The sequence below is a fragment of the Tupaia chinensis genome, unplaced genomic scaffold (assembly GCF_000334495.1).
Source record: "Tupaia chinensis unplaced genomic scaffold, TupChi_1.0 Scaffold138407_1, whole genome shotgun sequence".
NCBI lineage: Eukaryota > Metazoa > Chordata > Mammalia > Scandentia > Tupaiidae > Tupaia > Tupaia belangeri.
The window spans coordinates 1519714-1545801 of NW_006198305.1; the positions used below are offsets into that span (position 1 = coordinate 1519714).

The 26088-nt window shown below is 42.2% G+C and overlaps 1 protein-coding gene across 1 annotated transcript in view; it reads left to right on the forward strand.

Annotated features, from left to right (window-relative positions):
* ESRP1 (epithelial splicing regulatory protein 1) overlaps positions 1 to 15031 on the forward strand; it is a 71104-nt gene extending 56073 nt beyond the window's left edge. The window contains exons 15-16 of the mRNA XM_006161295.2: positions 2209 to 2318; positions 13560 to 15031. Coding sequence (XP_006161357.1) covers positions 2209 to 2283 — 75 coding nt within the window. The 3' untranslated portion in view covers positions 2284 to 2318; positions 13560 to 15031. The remainder of the gene's footprint in view (positions 1 to 2208; positions 2319 to 13559) is intronic.
* Positions 15032 to 26088: the final 11057 nt, after the last annotated feature.

Genomic DNA, 26088 nt, shown 5'->3' on the forward strand with positions numbered 1-26088 from the left:
CCAATCATGGTTTGAGTCCTGGACCTGGTGGCTTGCTTTCTCACCCTCTCTCTCTCTGTGTCTCTCTCTGGTCAAATTAAAAATAAGTGAATGAATAAATAAAAATTAAATAATTCTTTAAAAAAATAATTGGTTGAGTAAATGCAATTTGTTGATGGGCTCTGATTTGGTCTTTTAAATATATGAATAGATATCTATCTGTCCATCTATTTATATATAATAATGACATGTCATTTTATAAACATGTCATTTTTTTTTAAAAAAAAGATTTAGTTAGTTAATTCCATTTATTATTATTATTTTTTTTTAATTTGACCAGAGAGAGAGAGAGACAAGGAAAGTGAGAAAGCGAGCCTCCAGGTCTGGGACTCAAACCATGGTTGGCAAGTGAGAACCCAGTGCCTTTAACCACAATGCCACCTGCTGGCCCCTAAGCACGTTATTTTATTATTATTATTATTATTATTATTATTTTAAATTTTGTTATAGGACACATACACTCACCAGAGAAAGAGGGAGAAAGGGAAAGTGAGAAGGCAAGCCACCAGGTCTTGGACTTGAATGATGGTTGGCCATATGGGAGTCCAGTCCCTTAAGCACCACACTGTGTGCCGGCCCTAAACACATTATTTAAAAATGTAATTTTGGGATAGATTTTCCACTACGCTCAGCAAAATTCCTTCTAGAAAAAAGTCCCAACTTTGTTTTCCTACTTCATTTGAGAAGAAGGGTGTAAAGCCACAAAGATCCAGAATTTATAAAAAGGAGGCTATAGCGAGACATAGGGCATGGCTTTTGCTATTAAATCTTGAGACTTAGAAAGTTAAAGTACTTGAGTTAGGCCCTTTTATTTATTTGTTTATTTATTTGGAGAAGCTTTTGCTATAGGGCGCGTGCGCTCGCCAGACAGAGACAGAGAGATAGAAAGCGAAAAATCACCCCCCCCAGGGGGGATGGCCAAGCTGCAATCCCTTCTCCTCCATTCTCCTCTCAGGACCTTGGGCACGCATGCACACACGCCTGGCATGAGTTTTAAGCCACTGGGTCTGGGTCGCGAACTGAGGTCAACTACATGGGAGTCCAGCAACATAGCCATTTCTCTAGCTGCTGGTCCCGGCCCATTTTGATAAATGGGATTTATAGATTGAGAACCAAGTTTATTGTAACAGGTTACCATGAAAATAAGTTTTAATAAGGACATCATTCCAGTCAATAAAATAAACATGCATGTATATTTTAGTCGATGGTCATTTTGTTCTGAAACAGGCCTCCAGATATCCTTACATGATTCCTTTAACTTTTTCATTTGCTGTTTGTATTTCTCTTTATAGTGACTTCGTATTTTCTGTAAGTGCTAGCTCTTGTTTCTCCTCAAAGTACTGATTTTAATCACTGTTTCCGTGGATCTTTCACTACTGAGATTTTTTCCATATTACACAAAATTATATTAATATTGCAGTAATAGCTAATATTTGAAGTTCAGTAAGTTTGGAGAAATTGAATTGGGCTTATTGTATAACACCTTGTAAATAATTGGTGTTCAGTTATATTACGTTTAATCATAGCTATGGTATCATGGGAACTGCTATTAGTAATATCTGAAGTGTTTGATCTTCTGAGTTATTGTGGTATGGTGCTTTTTTTTTAAAAAGAAATAATTATTGATTTAATTCCATTTGTTAAGATTATTTTTTAAATTTGATCAGAGAGAGACAGAATGGGTAAGTGACAAAGCAAGCTCCCCAGTCCAGGACTCCAACCTTGGTCAGCCATGTGGGAATCCAGCACCTTTAACCACCATCCCACCTGCCAGTCCCAGATGCTCTTTTATATAGCCATGGACTCAATCTAACTTTCCTCCTTTTGAGTTTTGTTTTTATTTTCCCTCAGAGCATTTATTTATGTATGTATGTATTTGTTGTAGTTTTCAAACTTCTGAATCTGGGTCTCAAACCACGGTCAGCCGTGTGGGAATCCAGCACCTTAACCAGCTGGCCCCTAGGAAGGGTTTTCATGGTGTTTGTATGTTAAGTAAGAAATGAAGATTTGGAGGTTACACTTAGGTCTATGGTTTATACCAGTGTTTATGTGTTTCCTGCATTCTACGTCCTATGCTATTGTTGGTAGATCTATTTAGCTGAAGTATTAACCATCCGTAGTGACAGTTTGTCCATCTTTTGATCCTGTTTGTTTTAACTTGCATTTTAGTATGCAACCGAGGATGGACTTGTACACACAAATGACCAGGCCAGGACTCTACCCAAAGAATGGGTTTGTATTTAAGGGCCCCAGCAGTTAGACCATCCTCAGAAAAGAAGGTAAGGCTCTGTGATATGCTAGTTAAATTACCAAGGCCCAAATAAAAGTGTAGAATCTGAAGATGTTTTAGGAGGCAGATGAAAGATTCCCTCTGTAGTTTGTAAGAATGTCAGAAATTCTGTAAGGCATGGAGACGAAGTTTGTCATCTAAGCATATAGAATTTAAGCAACATTGATGGATGAGAGTTATATTTTATTTGGGAATAGGTGACATTTTTTCCATTTGGAAATTGATTTACTTTATCTCATGTGGAATACGTTAGGTACACTTTTTTTTTTAAACTGAAGTAAAATTCACACAGCATGAAATTAACCATTTTTAAAGTATGCGACTGAGTGGTTTTGAATATACTCATAGTCTTGTGCATTTCCCACCTCTTTCTAAAGTATTTTCGTCATTCCTTATTTTCTTTCCCCACTGTTCCCAGTAACTAATCTGTTTTCTGTGTCTCTGGAGGTCTTGACATCTCTCACTTCACATGTTTTTAAGGTTCATCAATGTTGTAGCATATATCAGAGCTTTATTCCTTTTTATGCCTGAATAATGTTTTTTCCTATGTTTAAGTTCTATTTTAATATCTAGTGAGGACCATTTGGGTTGTTTTCACCTTCTGGCTATTATGAATAGGGCTAATATGAACATTCAAGAATAAAGATGTGAGGGGCCAGCAGGTTGCATAGTGGTTAAGGACCCTGGACTCCCAAACATGGCCGTTCGCAGTTTGAGTCCTGAACCTGCTGGCTTGCTATCTCACTATCTCACTTTCACTTTCTCTCTCTCTCTCTGTCCCTCTCTGGTCAAATAAAAAATATAAATAAAAATAAATAAATAAATAAATAAATAAATAAAAGTTAAGTAAAATAATTCTATAAAAAAAAAAAAGGATGATGTTGTGAGTACCTGTTTTCAGTTCTCCTGAGTGTTTACTTAAGAGTGAGATCATTGGGTCCCATGGTAATTGTCCTGGATTAAGTATATTTCTTTCAGTTTTCCTTTAAAAAAATATGTATATATATGATAGACCTAGCCTGGTGGTACAGCTACTAGCAAACTGAACTGAAGTGCTGGAAGCCAGCCCCAAGGCCAACTGCCATCCCTGGGTTGGCTTGAAAGCATGCCAGGTGTGTGCGTGTGTACCTGAGATCCTGGCAAGCTGGAAGGCTAGAGAAAGGAGATTGCAGCGTGACACGACCCTGCCGAGAGTGGCCCTCTCTCACGTACACACGTGCTCTCTATTATGGTAAAATAAACCTACAGTAAATTTGGTAAAGTAAGCATAACATTAAATTTACTGCTTCCACAGTTTTTATGGTGCCCTTCTCTGGCACAAAGTGTAAATTCACATTATCATGTAACCATTTCACCATCAAGTTACCGAACTTTCCCATCTTAAATGAAAACTTCATATACATTCAAAAATCACTTCCTGTTCCCTGTGCCCCATGCTGACAACTATGTCTGTACTTTTTGCCTGTATAAATTTCACGATTGTGGGACCAGCAGGTAGTGTAATGGCTATGTCGCTGGACTCCCACGGAGTCAACCACGGTTCAAATCCCGGACCCAGTGGCTTAAACTCATGCTGGGCGCATGTACGTGTGTGACCAATATCCCGAGAGGAGAACGGAAGAGAAGGGATTGTGGCGTGGTCATCCTCCCGGGGGGTAATTTCTTGCTTTCTGTCTCTCTGTCTTTCCGGCAAGTTCACAAACCCTATAGCAAAAGCCTCTCAAAAGAAAAAAAAAAATTCACGATTGTAGGTCATACAGCATAAGTGCAATAATTTGTCCTTTTTAGCTGTTGTATTCCACTTAGCATAATTTTTTTTTTAGAAGTTTTTGCTATAGGGCCCATGTGCTCACAAGAAAGACAGACAGAAAGCGAGAAATCACCCTCCTGGGGGATATCCATGCTGCAGTCCCTTCTCCACTCTGCACTTGGGATCTTGGGCATGCACACACATGTTCCCGGTGTGAGTTTAAGCCACCAGGTCCAGGACTTGAACCTCGGTCAACTACATGGGAGTCCAATGACATAACCATTACGCCATCTGCTGGTCCCCATTTAGCATATATTTTAAGTTCACTTGAATATCCTTTATTTCATTATAAATTCAAATTTTATAACTGTGTATGTTCATGGGTTTGAATACATTTTAAGTGTGCTTTATTGCAAAATGACTGTAAGGTTTTTGTTTCATTTCTTTTTCCACTTTTAAAGCTATAATAATTCTAAAGAGAAGGAACCCTGATAAGGTTCTTTGAAAATAGATTTGTGGGGCGGTTTCCTGTATCCTTTTCCCCCTATGGGCCTCTTTTCAAAAATTATGTTTTTAATTCACCACTAGGTTCAGGAGAAATATGGGGGTGGGAGAGCAGAGTAAGAAACCAACCCACATGGAGATTGCTCATACCATAATACCTTCTGCACTTCTCCCTCCTTTTGGAGTTTAGGGCCCACATGTACATGCATTTTTTGTTTTTCAAGTATTGGGTCCAAGCCTTGAAGCTTGCATATAGCTGTGTGCGATCTAGCTGCCTCAACCACTGTGCTGCTGCCTAGCCCAATTATTTAGTTTTTAATTGTCAGGGGTACATGAACTTGACAGAGAGAGACACACACACACAGAGAGAATGCACTTCTCATTGGGAAATGGTCATGCCATAATCCTTTTTCTTGGAGAGGTTTTTTTGCTATGGGGCACGTGCGCTTGCCAGACAGACAGAGACAGAGAGACAGAAAGCAAGAAATCACCCTGCAGGGGGAATGGTCATGCTGCAATTCCTTCTCCTCCATTCTCCTCTCAGGATCTTGGGCACCAACGCACACGCACCCGGTGTGAGCTTAAGCCACCGGGTCTGGGACTCGAACCGCGGTCAACTACGTGGGAGTCCAGTGGCATAGCCATTACGCTAACTGCTGGTCCCCCATAATCCTTTTCCATTTCTCCATCCTGTCATGATTTGGGGCATGTATGCATATGTGCTGAGTGTTTTTCAAGTCTCCAGGCCTAGGATTCAAGCCTTGGCCAGTCGCGTGATATGTGGCTCCCATAGCCGATTGGCAACCGGCATACCCACTATCAACCCTTTCTAAATGATACTGAAATACACTGTGAGGCCCCCCAAGAGATGAAGTTGTAGGGCTGTGTTTAGGAATTTGTGTTGTTTCTTTCTTTCCTTTCAATTGGTGGATTTTGCAGACGTTGACTTGGTGGCATGTCATTTCCCAATTTTGTTAGCATTTCATGACTGAGGACCCTGGGGGAATTAACCATCTGAATCCTAAATTGGAAATCAGGTCCCTGGTGTTCTTGTTCTTCAGAGATGACAGTTCACGTGTTATCTCCTTACCCAGTTCTGGCTTAGAAGGGAAAGTCTTCAGATCTGTTGTTTTGGGCAAGGTTTCAAGATGTCTTACTCCTACTAAGAGGCATCACGTACAGATACTTCGCAGGGGAAATACGGTGTTCCTTAGCCTGAGTCACAGAGGTGAAAGCACATTATTCCAGTCTGCTGATTACTTTTTCTTTTTTCTTTTTTTTTTTTTTTAAGAATTACTTTATTTAACTTTATTTATTCATTTAAATTTGACCAGAGAAGGACAGAGTAGGAAAGAAAGAGAATGTGAGAAAGCAAACCGCCAGGTCTAGGACTCAAACCACAGTCGGCATGTGGGGGTCCAGCACCCTTAACCTCCATGCCACCTGATGGCCCCTGATTCCCTTTTTGGTCCATACTTTTGACTTTCCAGTGTTCATTATTTTTAATGCTATCTATCAATTCGATAAACAAACCATCTACTGCATCGTTGGAAAAGTCATGGCGTATTTTTCTATCAAAAATGGGCCATGAATTTTCTGATGACCCAGTATATTATTCTTTTTGCTAGGTAATACGTGAGAAGGTGCGAGCACATCTCTCATCAATAGGGCTTGGTTTCACTGGAGCTCAGTGAAACTTCAGTTCTCTATCCCAGCGGGATCTGAGGCATGCTTGTGAATTGAGTGTTTTCTAAAGCCAACAGGACAGGGATGCGAACTCTGATTACTCATGTGGGATCTGTGTTCTTTTTTTTTTTTTTTTTCACTATAGGGCGCGTGCGCTCGCCAGAAAGACAGAGAGAGAGACATAGAGACGGAAAGCAAGAAATCACCCCCCAGGGGGAATGGTCACGCTGCAATCCCTTTTCCTCCATTCTCCCGGGATCTTGGGCACGCACGCATACGTGCCCGGTGTGAGTTTTATTGTTATATTTAAGAAGTCTTTAAAAGTTCATGAAAAATACATATTATAAAAACACAGCGTGGGTTCCAGCATGTGGTATGATGGTAAAGGCACTGAACTCTCACATGATCAACCACAGTTTGAGTCCCAAACCTGGTGGGACTTACTTTCCCTTTCTCTCTCTCTCTTTCTCTCTCTCCCCCTCCCCGCCCACCCCCTGCCTCTCTCTGGTTGGATTTTATTTTATTTTATTTTATTTTGGAATGGTTTTTGCTATAGGGTGCATTTACTTGTCAGAAGGAGAGAGACAGCAGGAAATCACTTGCCCGGGGAGGATGGCCATGCTGCAATCCCTTCTCCTCTCAGGATCTTGGGCACACACAAACATGCACCCAGTGTGAGTTTAAGCCACCGGGTCTGGGACTTGAACTGTGTTCAACTACATGGGAGTCCAGTGACATAGCCATCACACCTGATTTTAAAAATAATAACAAGTAAAATGAAATAAATAATTCTTGCGGCCGGCAGGTGGCATGGTGGTTAAGGGTGCTGGATTCCCACATGGCCGACCATGGTTTGAGTCTCAGACCTGGTGGCTTGCCTTCTCACTTTCCTTCTCTCTCTTTCTTTTGGCCTCTCCTCACCTTTCTCCTTCTTTCTCCCTCTCCCCCTCTCTCTTTCTCTCTGATAAAATAAAATAAAATAAATAAAAAGAAGCTAAATAAAATAATTCTTTTTAAAAAATGAAATAAAATAGTTCTTTAAAACACACAACACACACATTTTCCTTCCCTATAAGTCTTTGCCATAGGGCATGTGCACCTGCCAAAGAGAGAAAGAGATAAGGAAAAATAAGAAATCCCCCTTGAGGAGAAGGTCATGCTGCAATCCTTCTCCATTCTCTTCTTGAGCTCCTGCGTGCACACATGCATATGCTTGATATGATTTTCAATTCATCAGGTCCAAGACTTGAATCATGTTTGGACATAAGGGAATCCAGCACCTTAACTACCATGCCACTTGCTGACCCCACAGTACATGAATTTTTTTTTTAGAATTATTTATTTTGGGGGCCAGCAGGTGGCATGGTGGTTCAGGTGCTGGACACTCCCACATGGGTGACCATGAGTCCCAGACCTGGCAGCTTGATTTCTCTCTTTCTTTCTCTCTCTCTTGTCAAATTAAAACAAAAGAATAAATAAATAATTTTATTTACTTATTTTTTTATTGACCAGAGAGAGAGAAGGAATGTGAGAGCAAGCTGCCAGATTTTGGACTCGAACCATGGGGAGCCATGTTGGAGTCCAGTGACTTAACCACCATGTCATCTGCTGGCCCACACACTGCTTGGATTTTAACCTTTTTTTGCATCAGAATAAACTTGTACATTCTTCTTTCCATGACATTCTGAAGTTCCATTCATGTATGCACATGCGCGTGTGTGTATGTCTGCCTACTCCTCTTCCTTGTTCATCATAATGGGGGCTGGCCCTATGGCCTATTGTTTAAGAGAGTCAGAGCCCACATAGATGACACAGTTTGAATCCCATCTTCAGCAGCTTGAGACACAAGTTGAGGGATTGTAAGTATGTTACCCAAATCCTGACAGGATGAAGACATGGAGAAGGAATTGTAGTGTGACCATGCCCCTTGGATGAGTGCTTTCTCCCCAACCCCTCTCTGCCAGCTAGTAAATTAAGAAAAAAATCATGAGTCATCTTTTATACTATAATAATAGAGTAGCTTATACTCTTTTCTTTTAGAGGTTTTTAGGTTTTTGCCTTACGGTGAGCAAGCTCTCCAGAAAGACTGACAGAGACAGTGAAAAGGAAAGGGAGAAGTCAACCACCACCCCAACACCTGCCTCCCCCCCTCCCCCCGGGGGAGGTGGCCATGCCGCAATCCCTTCTCCATTCTCCTCCAGTGATCTTGGGCATGCGAGCACATGTGCCCAGCGTGGTTTTTTAAGCCACCAGGTCTGGGCCTCAGACCACAGTCTGCCATGTAGCAGTCTGATGACATAACCACTATACCATCTGCTGGCCCCGAGTAGCTTATATTCTTAGAAGCAGTATTTCACCCACAGTCTCATTTGAGTCTCAACACGGATCTGTATAGTCTGAAGGCTGGTATCTGTGTTTCTTTTCGATAAATGAAATGAAGGGCTAGCAGGTGGCATGGAGTTTTAGGTGGCTCGATCCCACATGACCATCTGCACTATTTGAGCCACCAGTCCTGGAAGATTGAAAATCACACTGGGCACATGTGCATGTGCACCTAAAATCCATAGAGGAGAATGGGGAAGAAGGGGTTGTGGCTTGGCCATCCCCACCAGGAGGTGATTTCTCACTTTCCCTCTCTGTCTCAGGCAAATTCAGGTACTCCACAGCAAAAATTTTTAAAAATTAAAAAACAGAAATAAAAGAGAAGAAATGAAACCCAGAAAGTTTAGGTCACGTTCACAATGTCATATAGCTAATAACCAAGGGGGAAAAAAATAACGCAGGAATTCTAATTTCTGTCTTGGGGTCCTTTCTGTTGACCAAATAGGAATGGCAAAGTAAGTGCTTGTAATAGGCTGAATGGTGGTCCTAAAGCTGTCTACATCCTAGTGCCCAGAACCTGTAACTCCTTATATGGCAAAAACTATAATAAAAAGTTTTCTAGGGGCCAGCAGATCCCATAGCAGTTATGTTGCTGGATCTTGACATGACTGACCACGGCTCGAGTCCTGGAGGACCTGGTGGCTTGAAACTCATGCTGGCCACAATGTAGAATGGAGGAGAAGGGACTCCAGTATGGCCATTCCCCCTCAGGGGTGATTTCTCACTTTGTCTTCCTGTGTGTCTGTCTCTCTCTCCCCCCACCTTGTCCTCCACAAGCACACATGCCCTAAAGCAAAAACCTCTTAAAAAAAAAAAGGACAAACTTTTTAGGAAAATGAGAAAATTATCATATGAAAAAGATTACACCTTCTCAGAGTTGCAGACTTTTCAAAGAGTTATAGTTCATTTCATAGGATATATTACCAGTTGGTCAAATACAGGTTTGTTTTTTTTTTTAAAGGATTCTACCACAGGGCATGAGCACTTGTCAGAGCAAAAATGAGAAATCACCCCCTCTACCCTGGGGGATGACTTGCTGCAATCCCTTCTCCATCCTCCTCTTAGAATTTTGATCATGTATGCACATGTATCTGGCGTGATGTTTCAAGCTAACAGGTCTGGGATTCAGACTGTGGTCAGCCATGTGAGAGTTCAGTGGCCTAATGACCATGCCACTTGCTGACCCAAATCCAGATATCTTAAGGGAATCCTTGGTATATAATACTTTCAACAACAGTTTATTACAATTTTTTTTTTTTTTTTTTTGAGAGGGAGAGAAATTTTTGCTATAGGTTGTGTGCACTCTCCAGAGAGATACAGAAAATGAGAAATCACCCCCTGGGTGTGATAGCAATACTGCAATTCCTTCTCTTCCATTCTCCTTTTGGGATTTGGGGCACCCACAAGTTGTCAGCCTGAGTTTCAAGCTGCCAGGTCTGGCAATAGGCCATGTGGGTGTCCAGTGCCTTAACCACGGCTCAAATTAAATGCATTATAACATGGATCTTACTAGGAAGGAAAGATGGATTTGTGAATGTTTGCAGTTATAATTTTGAACTTTATCTTTGTATAATAGTGTTTGTTCTTATTAGGGGAGAAGAAGAAACTTCCTCCTATCTCCCTGAGACTTTTGTTTTCTTTCTTTCTCTGCTAGTAGTTAGGAATCTGTAGTTTCATAACAAAACACTAAATCTCCATTGGATATCAATGGTACTACACAGCAAGGCTGAGAATACTAAGCATTTTGCTTCTTTTAGCCTCCACATTTCACAAAATAGGAAGGTAACTTTTTCAGCATCTGCAAAGGTGATGTTTCCAAGTATAATACACTGGACTATGGAAATGAGACAGGTAGGACTCGCTGACTGGTAGACTCAGGTTTTCGGACTTGGCTGGTTCTTAGGGCTCGCTGTTAGTCACAGTACCTCTTTCCCATAGATACCTCCCAATAACAGGCTTACCCCCTTCCATTTCACGTCCATAAGGATTTGAGTTTCATTGGCCAGGCTTCAGTCTATCTCTGAACCCCCTGAGGCCTGCCATTTCGGCTCTTTCTGGGTCACACAGTAAAATTGCCTCATTATGGGCTTGAGACTGAGTAGGGATGCAGTTCTTTAAAGAAAATTCAGGTGCTATGGCCAAAAGAAGGGAAAAGTAGGTATTACCAAAACTACTGGGTTATGGATAGATTTTCTTATCTGCATTTAGTATCCATGGAGAAGCCTTCCAACTGAGTGCTTTAAGCTGAGTGTTAACTATGGTCACTTCATAGACTGTATTTTAAAAATGAATTCTAGGGGGAACAGCAGTTAGCATAATGGCTATGTCATTGGACTCCCACATAGTCGACCGCGGTTCGCATCCCGGGCCCGGTGGCTTAAACTCACGCCGGGCGCATGTGCATGCGTGCCCAAGATTCTGAGAGGAGAATGGAGGAGAAGGGATTGCGGTTTGGCTAGCCTCCCTGGGGGGTGATTTCTTGCTTTCTATCTCTCTGTCTCTGTCTGTCTGGTGAGCACATGCATCCTATAGCAAAAACCTCTCCAAAAAAGGAAAAAAAAAAAAGAATTCTAGGGACCAGCAGTTGGCATAATGGCTATGTTGCTGGACTCCCATGTAGTCGACCGCTATTTGAGTCTCGGACTCGGGGGCTTAAACTCACGCTGGGCATGTGTGCATGCGTGCCCAAGATCCTGAGAGGAGAAGGGAGAAGGGATTGTGGCATGGCCATCTCCCGTTGGGGGTGATTTCTCGCTTTCTGTCTCTCTGTCTGGCGAGTGCACGCACCCTATAGTGAAAACTTCTCAAAAAAAAAAACGAATTCTAAGAAATCAGTATTTTTAATGTTTATGTATGAAAGTATACCTAATGACTAGGTAAAGTTTTCATTCTTAGATTTTCCTTTGGTTCCACTACGTTGTTATACACTATTAATTCCAATCCTAGATCTCTTCATAATGATTCTGTGCTGTAGTTTCCTCATCTTCAAAATAGGGATAACATGGTAATTTAAAAGGTTATATGTGGGGTCCAGCAGGTGACATGGTGGTGAAGGTACTGGACTCCTATGTGGCTGACCACAGTTTGAGTCACAGACCCGGCGATTTGAAAATTATACTGGGCACTTGTGCATGTATATGTGCCCCAAATCTCTGAAGGTGAAGGGCTTTTAGTGTGGCTACCCTCTCTGGGGTTGGGTGATTTCTCTCTTTCTTTTCCTCTTTCTCCCTCCAATGAGCTTACTGACTCTATGACAAAAACCTAAAAACAAAAAAAGTTACATGGGGGCCAGCAGGTGATATCTTGACTATGTCACTGGATTCTCACATGGCTAACCACAGTTCACATCCTGGACCTGGTGGCTTGAAAATCATCCTTGGTGCCCATACGTGTGTGCCCAAGATCCTAGGAGGAGAATGGAAAAGGGATTGTGGCATGGCTATCTTCCCTGGGGGAGTTATTTTTCACTTTCCCTCTCTGTCTTTTTCTGTCTATCTGTCTCTCTCTCTCTCCAGCGAAGCACACATGCCCTATGGCAAAAACCTCTTTAAAAAAAAGAAAGTTATAGGGACCAGCAGATGGCATTAGGGTTACATTGCTGGACTCCCACAGTCGACCGTGGTTCAAGTCCGGACTCAGTGGCTTAAAACTCACACCAGGCATGAGTGTGTGAATATATGCCCAAAATCTTGAGAGGTGAACAGAGGAAAAGGGATTGTGGCATGGCCATCCCCTTTTGGGGGTGATTTCTCACTTTCTGTTTCTCTCTCTAGCAAGAGTACACACTGTATAGCAAAAAATCTTATATACATATATATGTATATATACACACACACACACACACATACTTTCTTTAAAAAAAAAAAAAGGTTTATGGGTAGGGATGAAATTCTTTGTAATTTTTTTTTCTCCAGAGGCTATGTAGACTATGTGGTTTCCAGACCACAGTCAGAGAGGGAGAAGGCATCTTTCATGGGATGTGGTCATCCAACAATCTTTTCTTCACTATATTGGGATTGGGGGCTCAAGCGCACATATGCCTGACATGTTTAAGTTTTTTTTTTTTTTCCTAATGGTTTCACTTCTTTTGGTAAAAGTATCAAACCTCTAATACCAGAAGAGTACGGCGATAGCTTAGGGACCCAGACGAATGAATGAACACAAAAGTCTCTCCCCAAAGGAGTTGAATTGAGTGGGGAAGTGAAAACATAAATGCTAAGCACATTTGATACAGCTGTGATGGTGAAGTGGCAACAAGGTTCTGCGCGGTGCCGAGGCCGTGCCCCGGGTCTCTGAGTACACGCCAGCCTGCATGTTTCTGTAATGCTGGTTGGTCAAGACTGGAGTTGCCTGCCTGCCTGTCTCTGTCTTATGGATGAAATGGACAAATTTATTTAAACACACACACACACACACACACCTACACACCTACACATTTGATAATACAAAGGCCAGGAAGTTGTCAAAAATGCCAACTACACACACATAAACAAAATCTGTGTGAAATAAAAATTCGGGCTATGGGGCCAGCAGATGATGTAGTGGTTATGTCAGTGGACTCCTCCTACATGGCTAACTGCAGTTTGAGTCCCAGACCCGGTAGCTTGAAAATCACACCAGGCATGTGTGCATGTATGCCCAAGATCCTGGGAGGAGAATGGAGAAGGGATTGTGGCATGGCCATCTGCCCCTGGGGGGTGATTTTTACTTCTCCTTTCACTGTTTCTGTCTCTCTGTCTCTCTCTGGTGAGCACACATACCAAAGGGGAAAAAACTCTTAAACAAATTTTGGACTGTGTGAAAGCTTTTTTAGTCATTTTGGCATACACAATCAGCTTTATGGCTGAAAAGAACTATGAATTATAGTTACAGACTATAACATTTCTTTTTATTCTTTTTTTCCCCTAGTGTTTGAAAGATGTATGGTGATCCTGAAACCATGAGAAACCATGAGAAAACTTCTAGCAACTTCAGGGGACGTTTGTCTACACTCAGGCTACAGTATTTTGAGAAAACATGATTGGACAGTGGACCTGTGCCTTACCTTTAGGTGGAGTGAACAATGTGAGCCAGTGAAGCCAGTCCTTAACAAGCAGTTTGTCGCATACCTGGCTCCTTGCTGATTGCAAATAGGCATTTAAAATGTGAATTTGAAATCAGATGTGTCCATTATTTGCAGCATAGGTGTGTCCTAAGTTGTAAGTCCTGGATAAAAAATTACTCCACTAATGTTTACCATCTCCATCAGAAACTGTTATAGAAGCTTCATTTTTTGTATTCCCACTCTTCTGTTTCCTGCACAATCACGCTATCTTGTTAAGTAATTCAAGCATGAGGTCTTGGAATATTTAAATCACAAACTTAAGAAAAGGAATATAATAAAGCTAATATTTTCCCAGTCTCTTGGCCATCATAATATCTTACAGTTAAACACCTATTAAAATAATTTTTAAAACAGCCGAGGATAATTTAGGAGAAAAGGTGTGCCCTCCACAAAACTTACATAGTTAAAAAGTTTGTATCTTTTTCTCATCAGGTACCAATTGTAAATAGAAGAATTTACTAGGGGCCAAAATGCGAAACCAAAAATGAAGCAACTAAATGTAGTTAGTAATTTGTAGTTTGAACGGTAACTGAATATTATGGCTTCATATGTATTATTTTATATTGTACTTTTTGCATTATCAATGACTTAGCTAATAAGAGAAATTCCATAGTTTTTAATATCACAGAAATGAGACTGTTTGGACAGTGTATTCTTAGGAAGCAATATACTAACTGAACCGAAGTGAATGCTTGTACATATTAAAATAGCCTTCAACCTTCTTCTCTAATGCCTTAACTGTCAAATAATTACCTTAAAGAACCTAGGACTGTAGTCAGCATGCTAGACTGAGAGGTGAACACTGATGCGGGCAGGCCAGGTACCAACGCGGTCAGTGTTTGCACTGCGTGTTTAGCTGTGTTTATGCTACAAAGTGCAATATTAGATGCTAGCTAGAACTGCTGCCTCGTGTAACTCCGAAGAGGAAAACAGGATTCCACTAAGTGCACGCATCTTTTTAAGTCACTCATACTGTCCTTTGCTTGAATTCATTGCCGTGCAGGTTTATGTGGCTGCTATTTTTATTTCCTTCGCATTACTTTGATTACCACCTTGAATGGAGAGCCAAACGTTTCCCTCTTTAGCTGACCAGCCATGGCCCTTTCACTGCAGTAAGAAAACAAACGTTTCATGTGCGAATTGGTGATAACTGGCACTTAAGATCAGAAACAAAGTTCTTTATACTTGATGCCTTAAGATGCTGTCTGCCCACAGCTCTGAGAGACTAAGATAGGCGTAAGACTTACTACAATACTACTGAGTTTTTGTAGAATTGTTACATTTGATAATAAAACTTTGCCTGTTTAATCTCAATCTTTGCATTCTTTTTTTCTTATGAGAAAAATTCATGGTAATGGTGGAAGGGTATAGATAAGCCAACTTTTCCTAAGGTGGTAGGCTTTTCTCTAAGCTTACCATGAATATTTATAAAAAGCTACCAATGGGGGCTGGCAGGTGGCCTGGTGGTTAAGGTGTTGGACTCCAACAAGGCTGGTCATGATTTGGAGTCCTGGACCTGGCAGGACTAAATAATAAATAAGAATTATTATTTATTTTTACTCTTTTATCCTTTTTAAACATTTTGTTATAGGATACATGCACTTACCAGAGGGAGACGAAGAGAGAGGAAAAGTGAGAAAGCAAGCCACCAGGTCTGGGACTTGAACCATGTTTGGACACTTTGGACAGTGTATTCTTAGGAAGCAATATACTAACTGAACCGAAGTGAATGCTTGTACATATTAAAATAGCCTTCAACCTTCTTCTCTAATGCCTTAACTGTCAAATAATTACCTTAAAGAACCTAGGACTGTAGTCAGCATGCTAGACTGAGAGGTGAACACTGATGCGGGCAGGCCAGGTACCAACGCGGTCAGTGTTTGCACTGCGTGTTTAGCTGTGTTTATGCTACAAAGTGCAATATTAGATGCTAGCTAGAACTGCTGCCTCGTGTAACTCCGAAGAGGAAAACAGGATTCCACTAAGTGCACGCATCTTTTTAAGTCACTCATACTGTCCTTTGCTTGAATTCATTGCCGTGCAGGTTTATGTGGCTGCTATTTTTATTTCCTTCGCATTACTTTGATTACCACCTTGAATGGAGAGCCAAACGTTTCCCTCTTTAGCTGACCAGCCATGGCCCTTTCACTGCAGTAAGAAAACAAACGTTTCATGTGCGAATTGGTGATAACTGGCACTTAAGATCAGAAACAAAGTTCTTTATACTTGATGCCTTAAGATGCTGTCTGCCCACAGCTCTGAGAGACTAAGATAGGCGTAAGACTTACTACAATACTACTGAGTTTTTGTAGAATTGTTACATTTGATAATAAAACTTTGCCTGTTTAATCTCAATCTTTGCATTCTTTTTTTCTTATGAGAAAAATTCATGGTAATGGTGGAAGGGTATAGATAAGCCAACTTTTCCTAAGGTGGTAGGCTTTTCTCTAAGCTTACCATGAATATTTATAAAAAGCTACCAATGGGGGCTGGCAGGTGGCCTGGTGGTTAAGGTGTTGGACTCCAACAAGGCTGGTCATGATTTGGAGTCCTGGACCTGGCAGGACTAAATAATAAATAAGAATTATTATTTATTTTTACTCTTTTATCCTTTTTAAACATTTTGTTATAGGATACATGCACTTACCAGAGGGAGACGAAGAGAGAGGAAAAGTGAGAAAGCAAGCCACCAGGTCTGGGACTTGAACCATGTTTGGACACGTGGGAGCCCAGTGCTTTAACCATCACTCTACTTGCTAGCCCCAGAACATTATTCTTTACATCCACTTCCTCGCTGTCCTGGCTATTGCTATCTCTCACCTGTGTTTTTTGTTTTTAAGAATTATTTCTTTACTTTTACTTATTATTTTTTAATTGGCTATAGAGGGGTACCGGTACCAGCAGGTGGTATAGTGGTTGGGGTGCTGGACTCCCACATGGCTGACCACAGTTCAAGTCCTGGACCTGGCGGTTTACTTTCTCACGTTCCGTCTCTCTCTCCCTCTTTGGTCAAATTAAAATAAAGTTAAATAATTCTTTTAAAATTTTGCTATGGGATGGGAACCAGCAGTTAGCGTAATGGCTATGTCGCTGGACTCCCACATAGTCAACCGCGGTTCGTGTCCCGAACCCGGTGGCTTAAAACTCACGCCGGGCGCGTGTGCGTGCGTGCCCAAGATCCCGAGAGGAGAATGGAGGAGAAGGGACTGCGGCGTGACCATCCCCCCTGGGGGGTGATTTCTCGCTTTCTGTCTCTATGTCTCTCTCTGTCTGTCTGGCGAGCACACGTGCCCTACAGTGAAAATCTCTCCAAAAAAAAAAAAAATTTGCTATGGGGCACATGTATTCACCAGAGAGACAGAGAGGGGATGTGAGAAAGTAGCCACCACGTACTGGACTCAAACTGTACCTGGCCATGTAGAAGTCCAGGACCTTAACCACAGCACCACCTGCTGGCTCTCACCCAGTTGTTTTTTTTTTTCCCTCCACATTGCTTTCCCTGCATCAAATTTTGCTCCCTTCTATTACCATAAATGTTTGGGGTTTTTTTAAGATTTTTTTAAAAATTTGCTACAAGTCATGTGCACCCCCCGCAAAGAAAGAGGGAGGGAAAGTGAGAAAGCAAGGCTCCAGGTCCAGGACTCGAACTACCGTCAGCCATGTGGGAGTTCAGTACCTCAACTACCACAGCTTCTTTTTATTTTTGTTTACAAATGGCCTTTTAAAAAATTATTTTATTTAACTTTATTCATTTATTCATTTTTATGTATTTTAATTTGACCAGAGAGAGAGACAGAGCAAAAGCTGTCAGGTTCGGAACTTGAACCGTGGTCGGCTATGTGGGAGTCCAGCACCCTTAATCACTACACCACCTGCTGGCCCCTCATAAATGTTCTTTTAAAGAAAGAACACTCGGGGAACCAGCAGATGGTGTAATGATGACATCGCTGGACTCTCATGTAGTCGACTGTATTTTGAGTCCTGGACCTCGTACCTTGAAACTCATGCCAGGCACGTGTATGTGTGCCTAAAATCCCAAGAGGTGAATGGAGGATAAGGGATTGCAGCGTGGTTATCCTTTCTAGAGGGTGATTTCTCACTTTTTCTCTCTGTCTCTCCAGTGAGTTCACACCCCCTATAGGAAGAATCTCTCTTAATAAATAAGAACACTCAGAGAACCAGCAGATGGTGTAATGATTATGTCACTGAACTCCCACATGGCTGACCACTGTTTGAATCCTGGACCAGGAGGCTTCAAGCAGGCTAGGTTCATGTGTATGTGTGGGTGCCCAAAATTCCAAGAAGAGAATGGAGAAGAAGGGATTGCTGAGGCATGGGGTGTGATTTCTTGCTTTCTATATGTCTCTGGAGAGCGCATGCACCCTACAGCAAAAATCTCTATTTAAAAAAAAAAAGAAGAAAAGAACACTTGGGGCCAGCAGGTAGTATGGTGGTTAAGGAGCTGGACTCTGTCATGTCCAACCATGGTTCGTGTCCCAGACCTGCAGCTTGCTTTCTCACTTTCCCCCTCTAGCAGTCTCTGGTGAGCACATGTGCCCTGTAGGGAATTTTTAAAAAAAGAAAAAGAAAAAAATTTAAAATAATTCTTAAAAAAATACAAAAACAGGTAGCATGGTGGTTAAGGCACTGGAGTCCCACATGACTGGCTAGTTTGAGTCCCTGACCCAGTGACTTGAAACAAGCCAGGCATGTGTGTGTGTGCTCAGAATCCTGGGAGGAGACCAGAGGAGAGGGGATTGCAGCATGGCCGTTTCTGTCTGTGTCTCTCCAGCAAGTGCATGCACCCTATAGCAAAAATCTCTTAGAACAAAACAAAACAGAAACATTCTTGGGGCAGCAGGTGGCATGGTGGTTAAGGTGTTGTAGTCCTACATAGCAGACTGTGGTTCCAGTCCTGGACCCAGTGGCTTGAAAATCATACTGGGCATGTACATGTGTGTGCACAAAATCCCTAGAGGAGAATGGAGGAGAAGAGAGGTGGTGGTGGGGGGGGTGATTTCTCACTTACCTTCTCACTCTCCCTCTGTGGTGAGTGCACATGCCCTATGACAAAAAAAAAAAAAAAAAAGAAAAGAAAAGAAACCACTCTTTTAAAGACACAGAACTGATACCATGTTTTTAAAATCCTTTAATAGCTTTCCATTTGCTATGGGAAAAAGTCCATACTTTCATTTTTTTGTTACTATTATTATTTTTAATTTGACCCGAGAGAGACAAAAAGAGAAAGTGAGGCAACAAGCCACCAGATCAGGGACTCGAACCACAGTCGGCCATGTGGGAGTCTAGTGCGCCTACCACCATGCCACCTGTTGGCTCCAAAATTCTTGTGATCTGCATGATAATACTTGAGCTAATTCCTGTCTTCTTCATTAGGCTTTTTGCATGGCACTTTCCCCCTTATGCTGCATGGTTCGTTAAACTTCTTTCCAATTCTTTGCAGGTATGATGCCATTCAGTATGGCTCCTTGGCCCAAAACACCTTTTATCTGCTGTCCCTCTCACTTTTATCTAAAGAAGGCCTTTTCTGACTCGGAGTAAGATCTCCCTGCAGTGACCCACTGTATTTCTTGTTTCCTGGTATAGCCTTTGTGATGAGTCAGTGCCCAAGGTGTATAAAAGAAACAGTTATTCAATGAATACATGTATGCTCATTCCTGCAGATTAAAAGTAGTGTGATTCTGGGACCAGCAGGTGGCGGTGGTTCAGGTGTTGGAATCCCACATGGCTAGCCATGGTTCAAGTTCTGGACATAGTGGATTGCTTTCTCACTTTCCTTCTCTCTCTGGTCAAATGAAAATAATAAATCTTTATTTTTAAAAGGAATATGATTCTATAAGTTTTTTTTAAAGAGAGATTTTTGCCAGTTTTTTGTTTTTGTTTGTTTTGTTGTTGTTTAAAGAGAGATTTTTTGCTATCGGGTAATACGCTCGCTGGAGAGACAGAGAAATCACCCTCCAGGGAGGATGGCCACGTCACAAGCCCTTCTCCTTCATTCTTCTCTTTTCATTTTGGGCATGCACACACACACATACACACACACACACGTATGTGCCTGGCATGTTTCAAGCCACCAGGTCTAGGAATTGAGCCTTGGCAACTATGTGAATGTCCAGTGCCTTAACCACTGTGCTACCTGCCAGCCCCAGCTCCACAATTTTTAAAAATATTAGTATTAATAGACACAGGAATAGGGCTGGCAGGTGGCATGGTGGTGTGGGTTTGGGTCTTGAACCTGGCGGTTTGCTTTCTTTCCCTTTCCCTCTCTCTCTCTCTCTCCATCACTTTCTGGTCAAAATAAATGAAATAAATCAATTTAAATAAAACAATTCTAAAAGAAAACAAAAATAATAGACACAGGAATAGAAAGCTATCTCGGATGACGTTTACAGTAATAATGTTGACTTGACTGACGGGCAATGCATATATAGATACTTTGAAAAACCATGTTGTATGTGGTAAATGTGTACAATGGCTACATGTAAAATTTTAAAAACCATGAGAAGTGAAAATATTAGTATTAACCTAGTTAGAAGTGATATGTTTTTTACATATATATGAAGTACAAATTCAGATAGTCACTTTTTTTTTACAACCAGGTACGTAATCCAAGGAATTTGGTCTGAAATTTACCTAAATGTGGTTATTTTGGGTTCTTCTGCCATCTACTGGACATGTAGTACTATTGACTTTTCAGGATCCTCTTCTCAGAGTGCTGATCTTGAATTCTAATGGGATTTTTTTTTTTTTTGGAGAGGTTTTTGCTATAGGGTGCATGCACTGGCCAGAAGGACAGAAAGAGACAGAGAGACCGAAAATGGGAAATCCGCCCCCCCCCCTCGGGGAGATGGCCATGCCTCAATCCCTTCTCCTCCATTTTCCTCTCAGAATCTTGGGCACGCACATACACACGCCCGATGTGTTTTAAGCCACCAAGCCACTGGGTCTGGGACTCGAGCCGCAGTTGGGCTACATGGGAGTCCAGCAATATAGCCATTACACCAACTGCTGGTCCCTCTAATGGGATTTTTAAAAGCTTTCTATTTTGGGACCAGCAGGTGGCATGGTGGTTAAGGCGCTAGACACTCCCACATGGGTAACCACGGTTCGAGTGCCAGACCTGGTGGCTTGTTTTCTCACTTTCTCTCTCTCTCTCCCCTTCTCTCTCTTTCTGTGTGTGTGTGTGTGTGTATGTGTGTCTCGCTCTGGTCAAATTAAAATAAGTGAATGAATAAATAAATAATTCTTTTTTATAAAAAAAAAAAAAAAAAAAAAAAAAAAACTTTTTCCTTTGGGACCAGCAGAAGATATAATGGTTTTGTTGCTGGGATCCCATGTAATCAATGTGGTTCGAGTCTTAGGCCTTGTGGTTTAGAACATGCTGGGCATGTGCATGTGTGCCTAAGATCCCAAGAGAAGCATGGGGGAGAAGGGATTGCGGCTTGGCCATGCCTCCTGGGGAGTGATTTCTTGTTTTCTGTCTCTCTCTGTCTGCCTGTTGCACACATGCCCCTGTAGCCAAAACCCCTCTCTCTCTCTCAAAAAAAAAATTAATTAAAAACTTTGTTTTTAGGGACCAGCAGATGTGTAATGATTATGTTGCTGCACTCCCATGTAGCCGACCACAGTTCAAGGTCCAGACCAGTGGCTTAAAACTCATGCTGAGCGTGAGTGCATGCGTGCCCAAAATCCCAAAAGTTGATTGTAGGAGAAGGGATTGCAATGTGGTCATGCCTCTGGGGGATGATTTCTTGCTTTCTGTCTGTCTTTCCGTCTCGCTGGCATTCGCACATGCTCTATAGCCAAAATCTCTGTCTCAAAAAAAAAGAAAAAAACCTTTCTGTTTTTAAATGATGTCATAATTGATGAGCAGGGTTTTGTGTTTGTTTGATTACTGTGTTTAAAAATGTTATAGATGTTTACCTATTACACAATGAAGTTTTATGATGATGTCATAATTTTGGTGGGAAACGATTTTTCCCCCTAAATCATTATTCTCTCTGTTTTTAAGATACTTCCAATTTCGAGTGCAAATTGTTCTCAACACAGTAGATCTGGACATACCTGTAAATGATCTGCAGTACTGAGTGATAGCTCCAGGACTGCGCTGGGCACATCCAGGTCTGGTCTGAGCCTAAAGGCTGAAAAAACAGTACAAGTAACTTTGTCTGTCAGGACTTTAAGAATAGCAGTTTTGTGGGATTTTTTTTCTTTTGTTTTTGTATTTGTTTTCCTGGATTGATTGAATTGAGGGCCAGCTGGTGGCTTGGTGGTTAAAGTGGCTGGATCTCACATGTCCTACTCTGCGGTTTGAGTCTCAGACCTGGCAGCTTGAAAAACATGCCAGGCACGGGTGTGGTTATCCAAAATCCTGAGCGGAGTATAAAAAAGAGGGACTGGGGGGTGATTTCTCACTTTCCCCTTTCCTGTCTCTCCAGCGAGCACACCCACCTTACAGCAGTTAAAAAGAAAACAAAAAATCTTGAGGGGCCAGCAGGTTGCACAGTGCTTAAGGGGCTGGACTCCCATGTGGCCAACTGCAATTCAGTGCTGGACCTGGTGACTCTAAACTCACACTGGGCGTGTGTGCGTGTGTGCCCAAAATCTCGAGAAGAGAATGAGGGAGAATGAATTGAAGTGTGGCCATCCCATGGGGAAGATTTCTCGCTTTCTTTCTCTGTCCCTGGCGAACACATACACTAAAAATTTGAATGGAGGGGGACCAGCAGTTTGCGTAATGGCTATGTCACTGGACTCCCATGTAGTCAACTGTTGTTCATGTCCCGGACCCAGTGGCTTAAACTCATGTCAGGCATGTGTGTGTGCGTGCCCAAGATCCTGGGAGGAGAATGGAGAAGGGATTGCAGCGTGGCCATCCCCCCGGGGGGTGATTTCTTGCTTTCTGTCTCTCTCTGTCTGTCTGGCGAGCGCACGCACTCTATGGTGAAAACCTCTCCCCCCCGCCAAAAAAAGAAAAATTGAATGGAGGTACTCAGTCCACCTGTTATTTACCTTCTCTCTCAAAGTAAGAAGGAATTTAATCTGTCAGTAAAAAAGGCCTGGGAGCAGTAATGCTAGGTATTTTCCTTTTTTAAAGGTTTTTGCCATATGGCCTGAGCGCTTGTCAGAAAAAGAGTGACAGAGAGGGAAGGTGAAAAGTCACTGCCCAGGGGCTAAGGCCAGGCCACAGTTCCTTTTCTTCTATTCTCCTCCTGGGATTTTTTGGCATGTACACACAGACACCTGTTGTGATTTTCAAGCTGCCAGGCCTGGCACTCAAACTGTGTCAGCCATGTGGGAGTCCAGCTTCTTAACCACTACGTCACCTCTTGGCTCCACTAGGTATTTTCTAATGGGGCAATTTCATCCCTAAAATAGGATTGCCTGAGTTGGCAAAAACAAACAAGAAAAAAACAAAACAAAACAAAAACCATGAGACTCAAATTAAATAGGAAATTGAGATAAATAACACATTTTTTAAAAATTTAAGTGTCCCAAACATAGTAAAATGTCCCTGTATTTTATCTGACCACTCTAATATAATTCCATTCCATTCAGTTTCACACATATTTAGAGGACTTACAATCTGAAAGAATAGAGGGAGGAGTCTTGGTACAAAGTCACCAAACTTTGTTTATAAGTTAGAAACTCTACCTGGGAAAAAACTTGAGGTACTTAATATCAATAACGCTTTGCTTTATTTGGGTATTGTTTCATATGACCAATTTGGTCAAAAATGTCTTCCTATTTATTTATTTTACAGATTTTTGCTATAGGGCACATGTGCTTGCCAGAGAGACAGAATTGAGAAACCATTCCCTGAGGGGGTGGGGGTGGGTTGGGCCACACAACAATCCCTTCTCCTCCATTCTCCTCTTGGAATTTTGGGCATGTATATACATACACCTAGCAAGAGTTTTAAGCCACTGGGTCCAAGACTACATTGGAGTCCAGCGACTTAACTGCTATGCCATCTGCTGGTCCCTCTTCCTAGAGTTTTAGCTCTGGGAAAAATTATGTTTTAAAAGATATCCTAAGATGTCTAATACATCAAAATAATAATATTTAAATATTAAAAAAATTATTGCCAGAAGGCATGAGAGAGAAGTGAGAAAGCACTCCTATTGAGGCAGGGTCATGCTGCAATCCATTTTTCCGATTTGGGGCACAGATGTACACTTTTTCTTATCTTTTTCTTGGAGAGGTTTTTGCTATAGGGCGCATACGTTCGCCAGACAGACAGAGACAGAGAGATAGAAAGCGAGAAATCACCCCCCAGGGGGAATGGCCATGCCTCAATCCCTTCTCTTCCATTCTCCTCTCGGGATCTTGGGTACGCACTCACACACGCCCGGCGTGAGTTTAAGCCACTGGGTCCAGGACTCAAACTGTGGTTGACTATGTGGGAGTCCAGCGACATAGCCATTATGCTAACTGCTGGTCCCGAGATGTACACTTTTCTAGGATGTTTTTCAAGCCACCTGGGCCAAGATTCAACCTTGTGGTTGGCTCCTGTGGTTTGGGGACCCAGCTTCCAATGCACAGTGCTTAACTATTGTACTTAAGCTGGTCCTAAATATTGGATTGTTGGAAAAGTCATGATACATTTTTTGCATAGAAGAAATTCATCATGACATTTTTGAGGACCCAATAGAATACATGTTTTAATGTACTCACTTGGATTATATGGTCTCTAGTTTGTTGGTTTGTAGGACTGTAGCTCCTTTTAAAAATTTTTTAAAATTTAATCTTATTTATCATTATTATTATTTTAATTCACTACAAGTCATATGTGTTCACCAGAGAAACAGTGAGAGAAAGCAAGCCCATGTTTGGGACTCAAACTGCAGGCTGCTATGTGGGAGTCCAGTACCTTAACCACCACTCCACCTGCTGGCGTTGGACTGTAGCTCACTCAGTCAGTAGACAAGGAAGATAGATTTTTCTAAGTGGTAACTGGCAAATGCATTGAGGGGGCACTGAAGCACAGGCCCTATCAACCAGGAACAAGAGAAGCCTGCTTCCAGTGCTAGGTGTCTACTGGCTACCTGAAGCGTCTCTGCCATATTCTCTGGTTTTCACCATCAATACATTTGGATGTCTCCTTTTTAAGAATGTTTTAAATTTTAACTTTATTTATTTAAATTTGACCGTTTGAACAGAGTGAGTGCGAAAGCAAGCTGCCAGGTCTGGGACTGGAACCATGGTCTGTCATGTGGAAGTCCAGTGCCCTTAACCACCATACCACCTGTTGCCCTCCCCTTGTGTTGTTTTAACTAATTAAGGTTGATTTTAGGAGAACCTTACTGCCTGCTAAGAATGTGACATCCATAATTACCCCAGGACTCAGTGAGTTCTTGTGCTTGGTTTCTCTCAGCCCAAAATGGGTATTTTGCAGTTCCTAATTTTACTTTTTTTTTTTAAAAAGAATTATTTAATTTAATTTATTTATTCATTTTATTATTATTATTTTTAATTTGACCAGAAATACACAGAGAGAGAGAGAGAAATTGAGAAAGCAAGCCACCAGGTCCAAGTCTCGACCATGGTCGGCCATGTGGGAGTCCAGCGTCCTTATCCACCACGCCACCTGCTGGCCCCCCTAATTTTACTTCTGAGTACTGTATGGGAAAAGGTCCTAGTGCTTGTTGAAGGACACCAGGATTAATAAAAAGGAAGACATAAACGGCATTAACAGATTACAACTATATTTTTTAAAAAAGAATTTAACCTTATTATTTTTCCAACTTGACCAGAGAGAGAGAGAGAGGTTAAGTGAGAAAAGAAAAAACCAGGTTCGAGACCCGGTCGTCACCCACGTGGGAGTCCAGCGCCTTTAACCACCACGCCACCTGTCGGTCCCCAAGTTAAACTTATGTTCTACTAACGTGGGATATCTAAACGCGCACCCTTTCTTTGAACAGACCACAGCATTATCGCTCGCGCGGTGTGTGCCCCCAGCCACGACAGTGGGGCGCCCGGTTCCAGCGAGCTGCGGCCAGCTCCGTCGCATGCACCGTTGAGCTCACTTCTGTATGAAGGGGACAGGGATGGGATTGGATCTCGAAGGCGTAGCTGATAGTCTCTGATGACAGTCTGACTGGCTGGGCCGAACCTCAAAAGCGGAGGAGAGCACTGTCGGGCACCCATCCTTCTGTAAAGAATCGGCGGGGCGGCGGAAGCCAGCGCCTCGTTTCCCCTGGAGGAAGCGGGCGTGGCTGTGTGGTGGGCGGCGCCCGCGGCGTCGAGCCTCCTTCCTGCCGGCGCAGGCCCCGGCGCCCCAGCGAAACGCTCCGGCCGCCCCCAGCTCCCCGC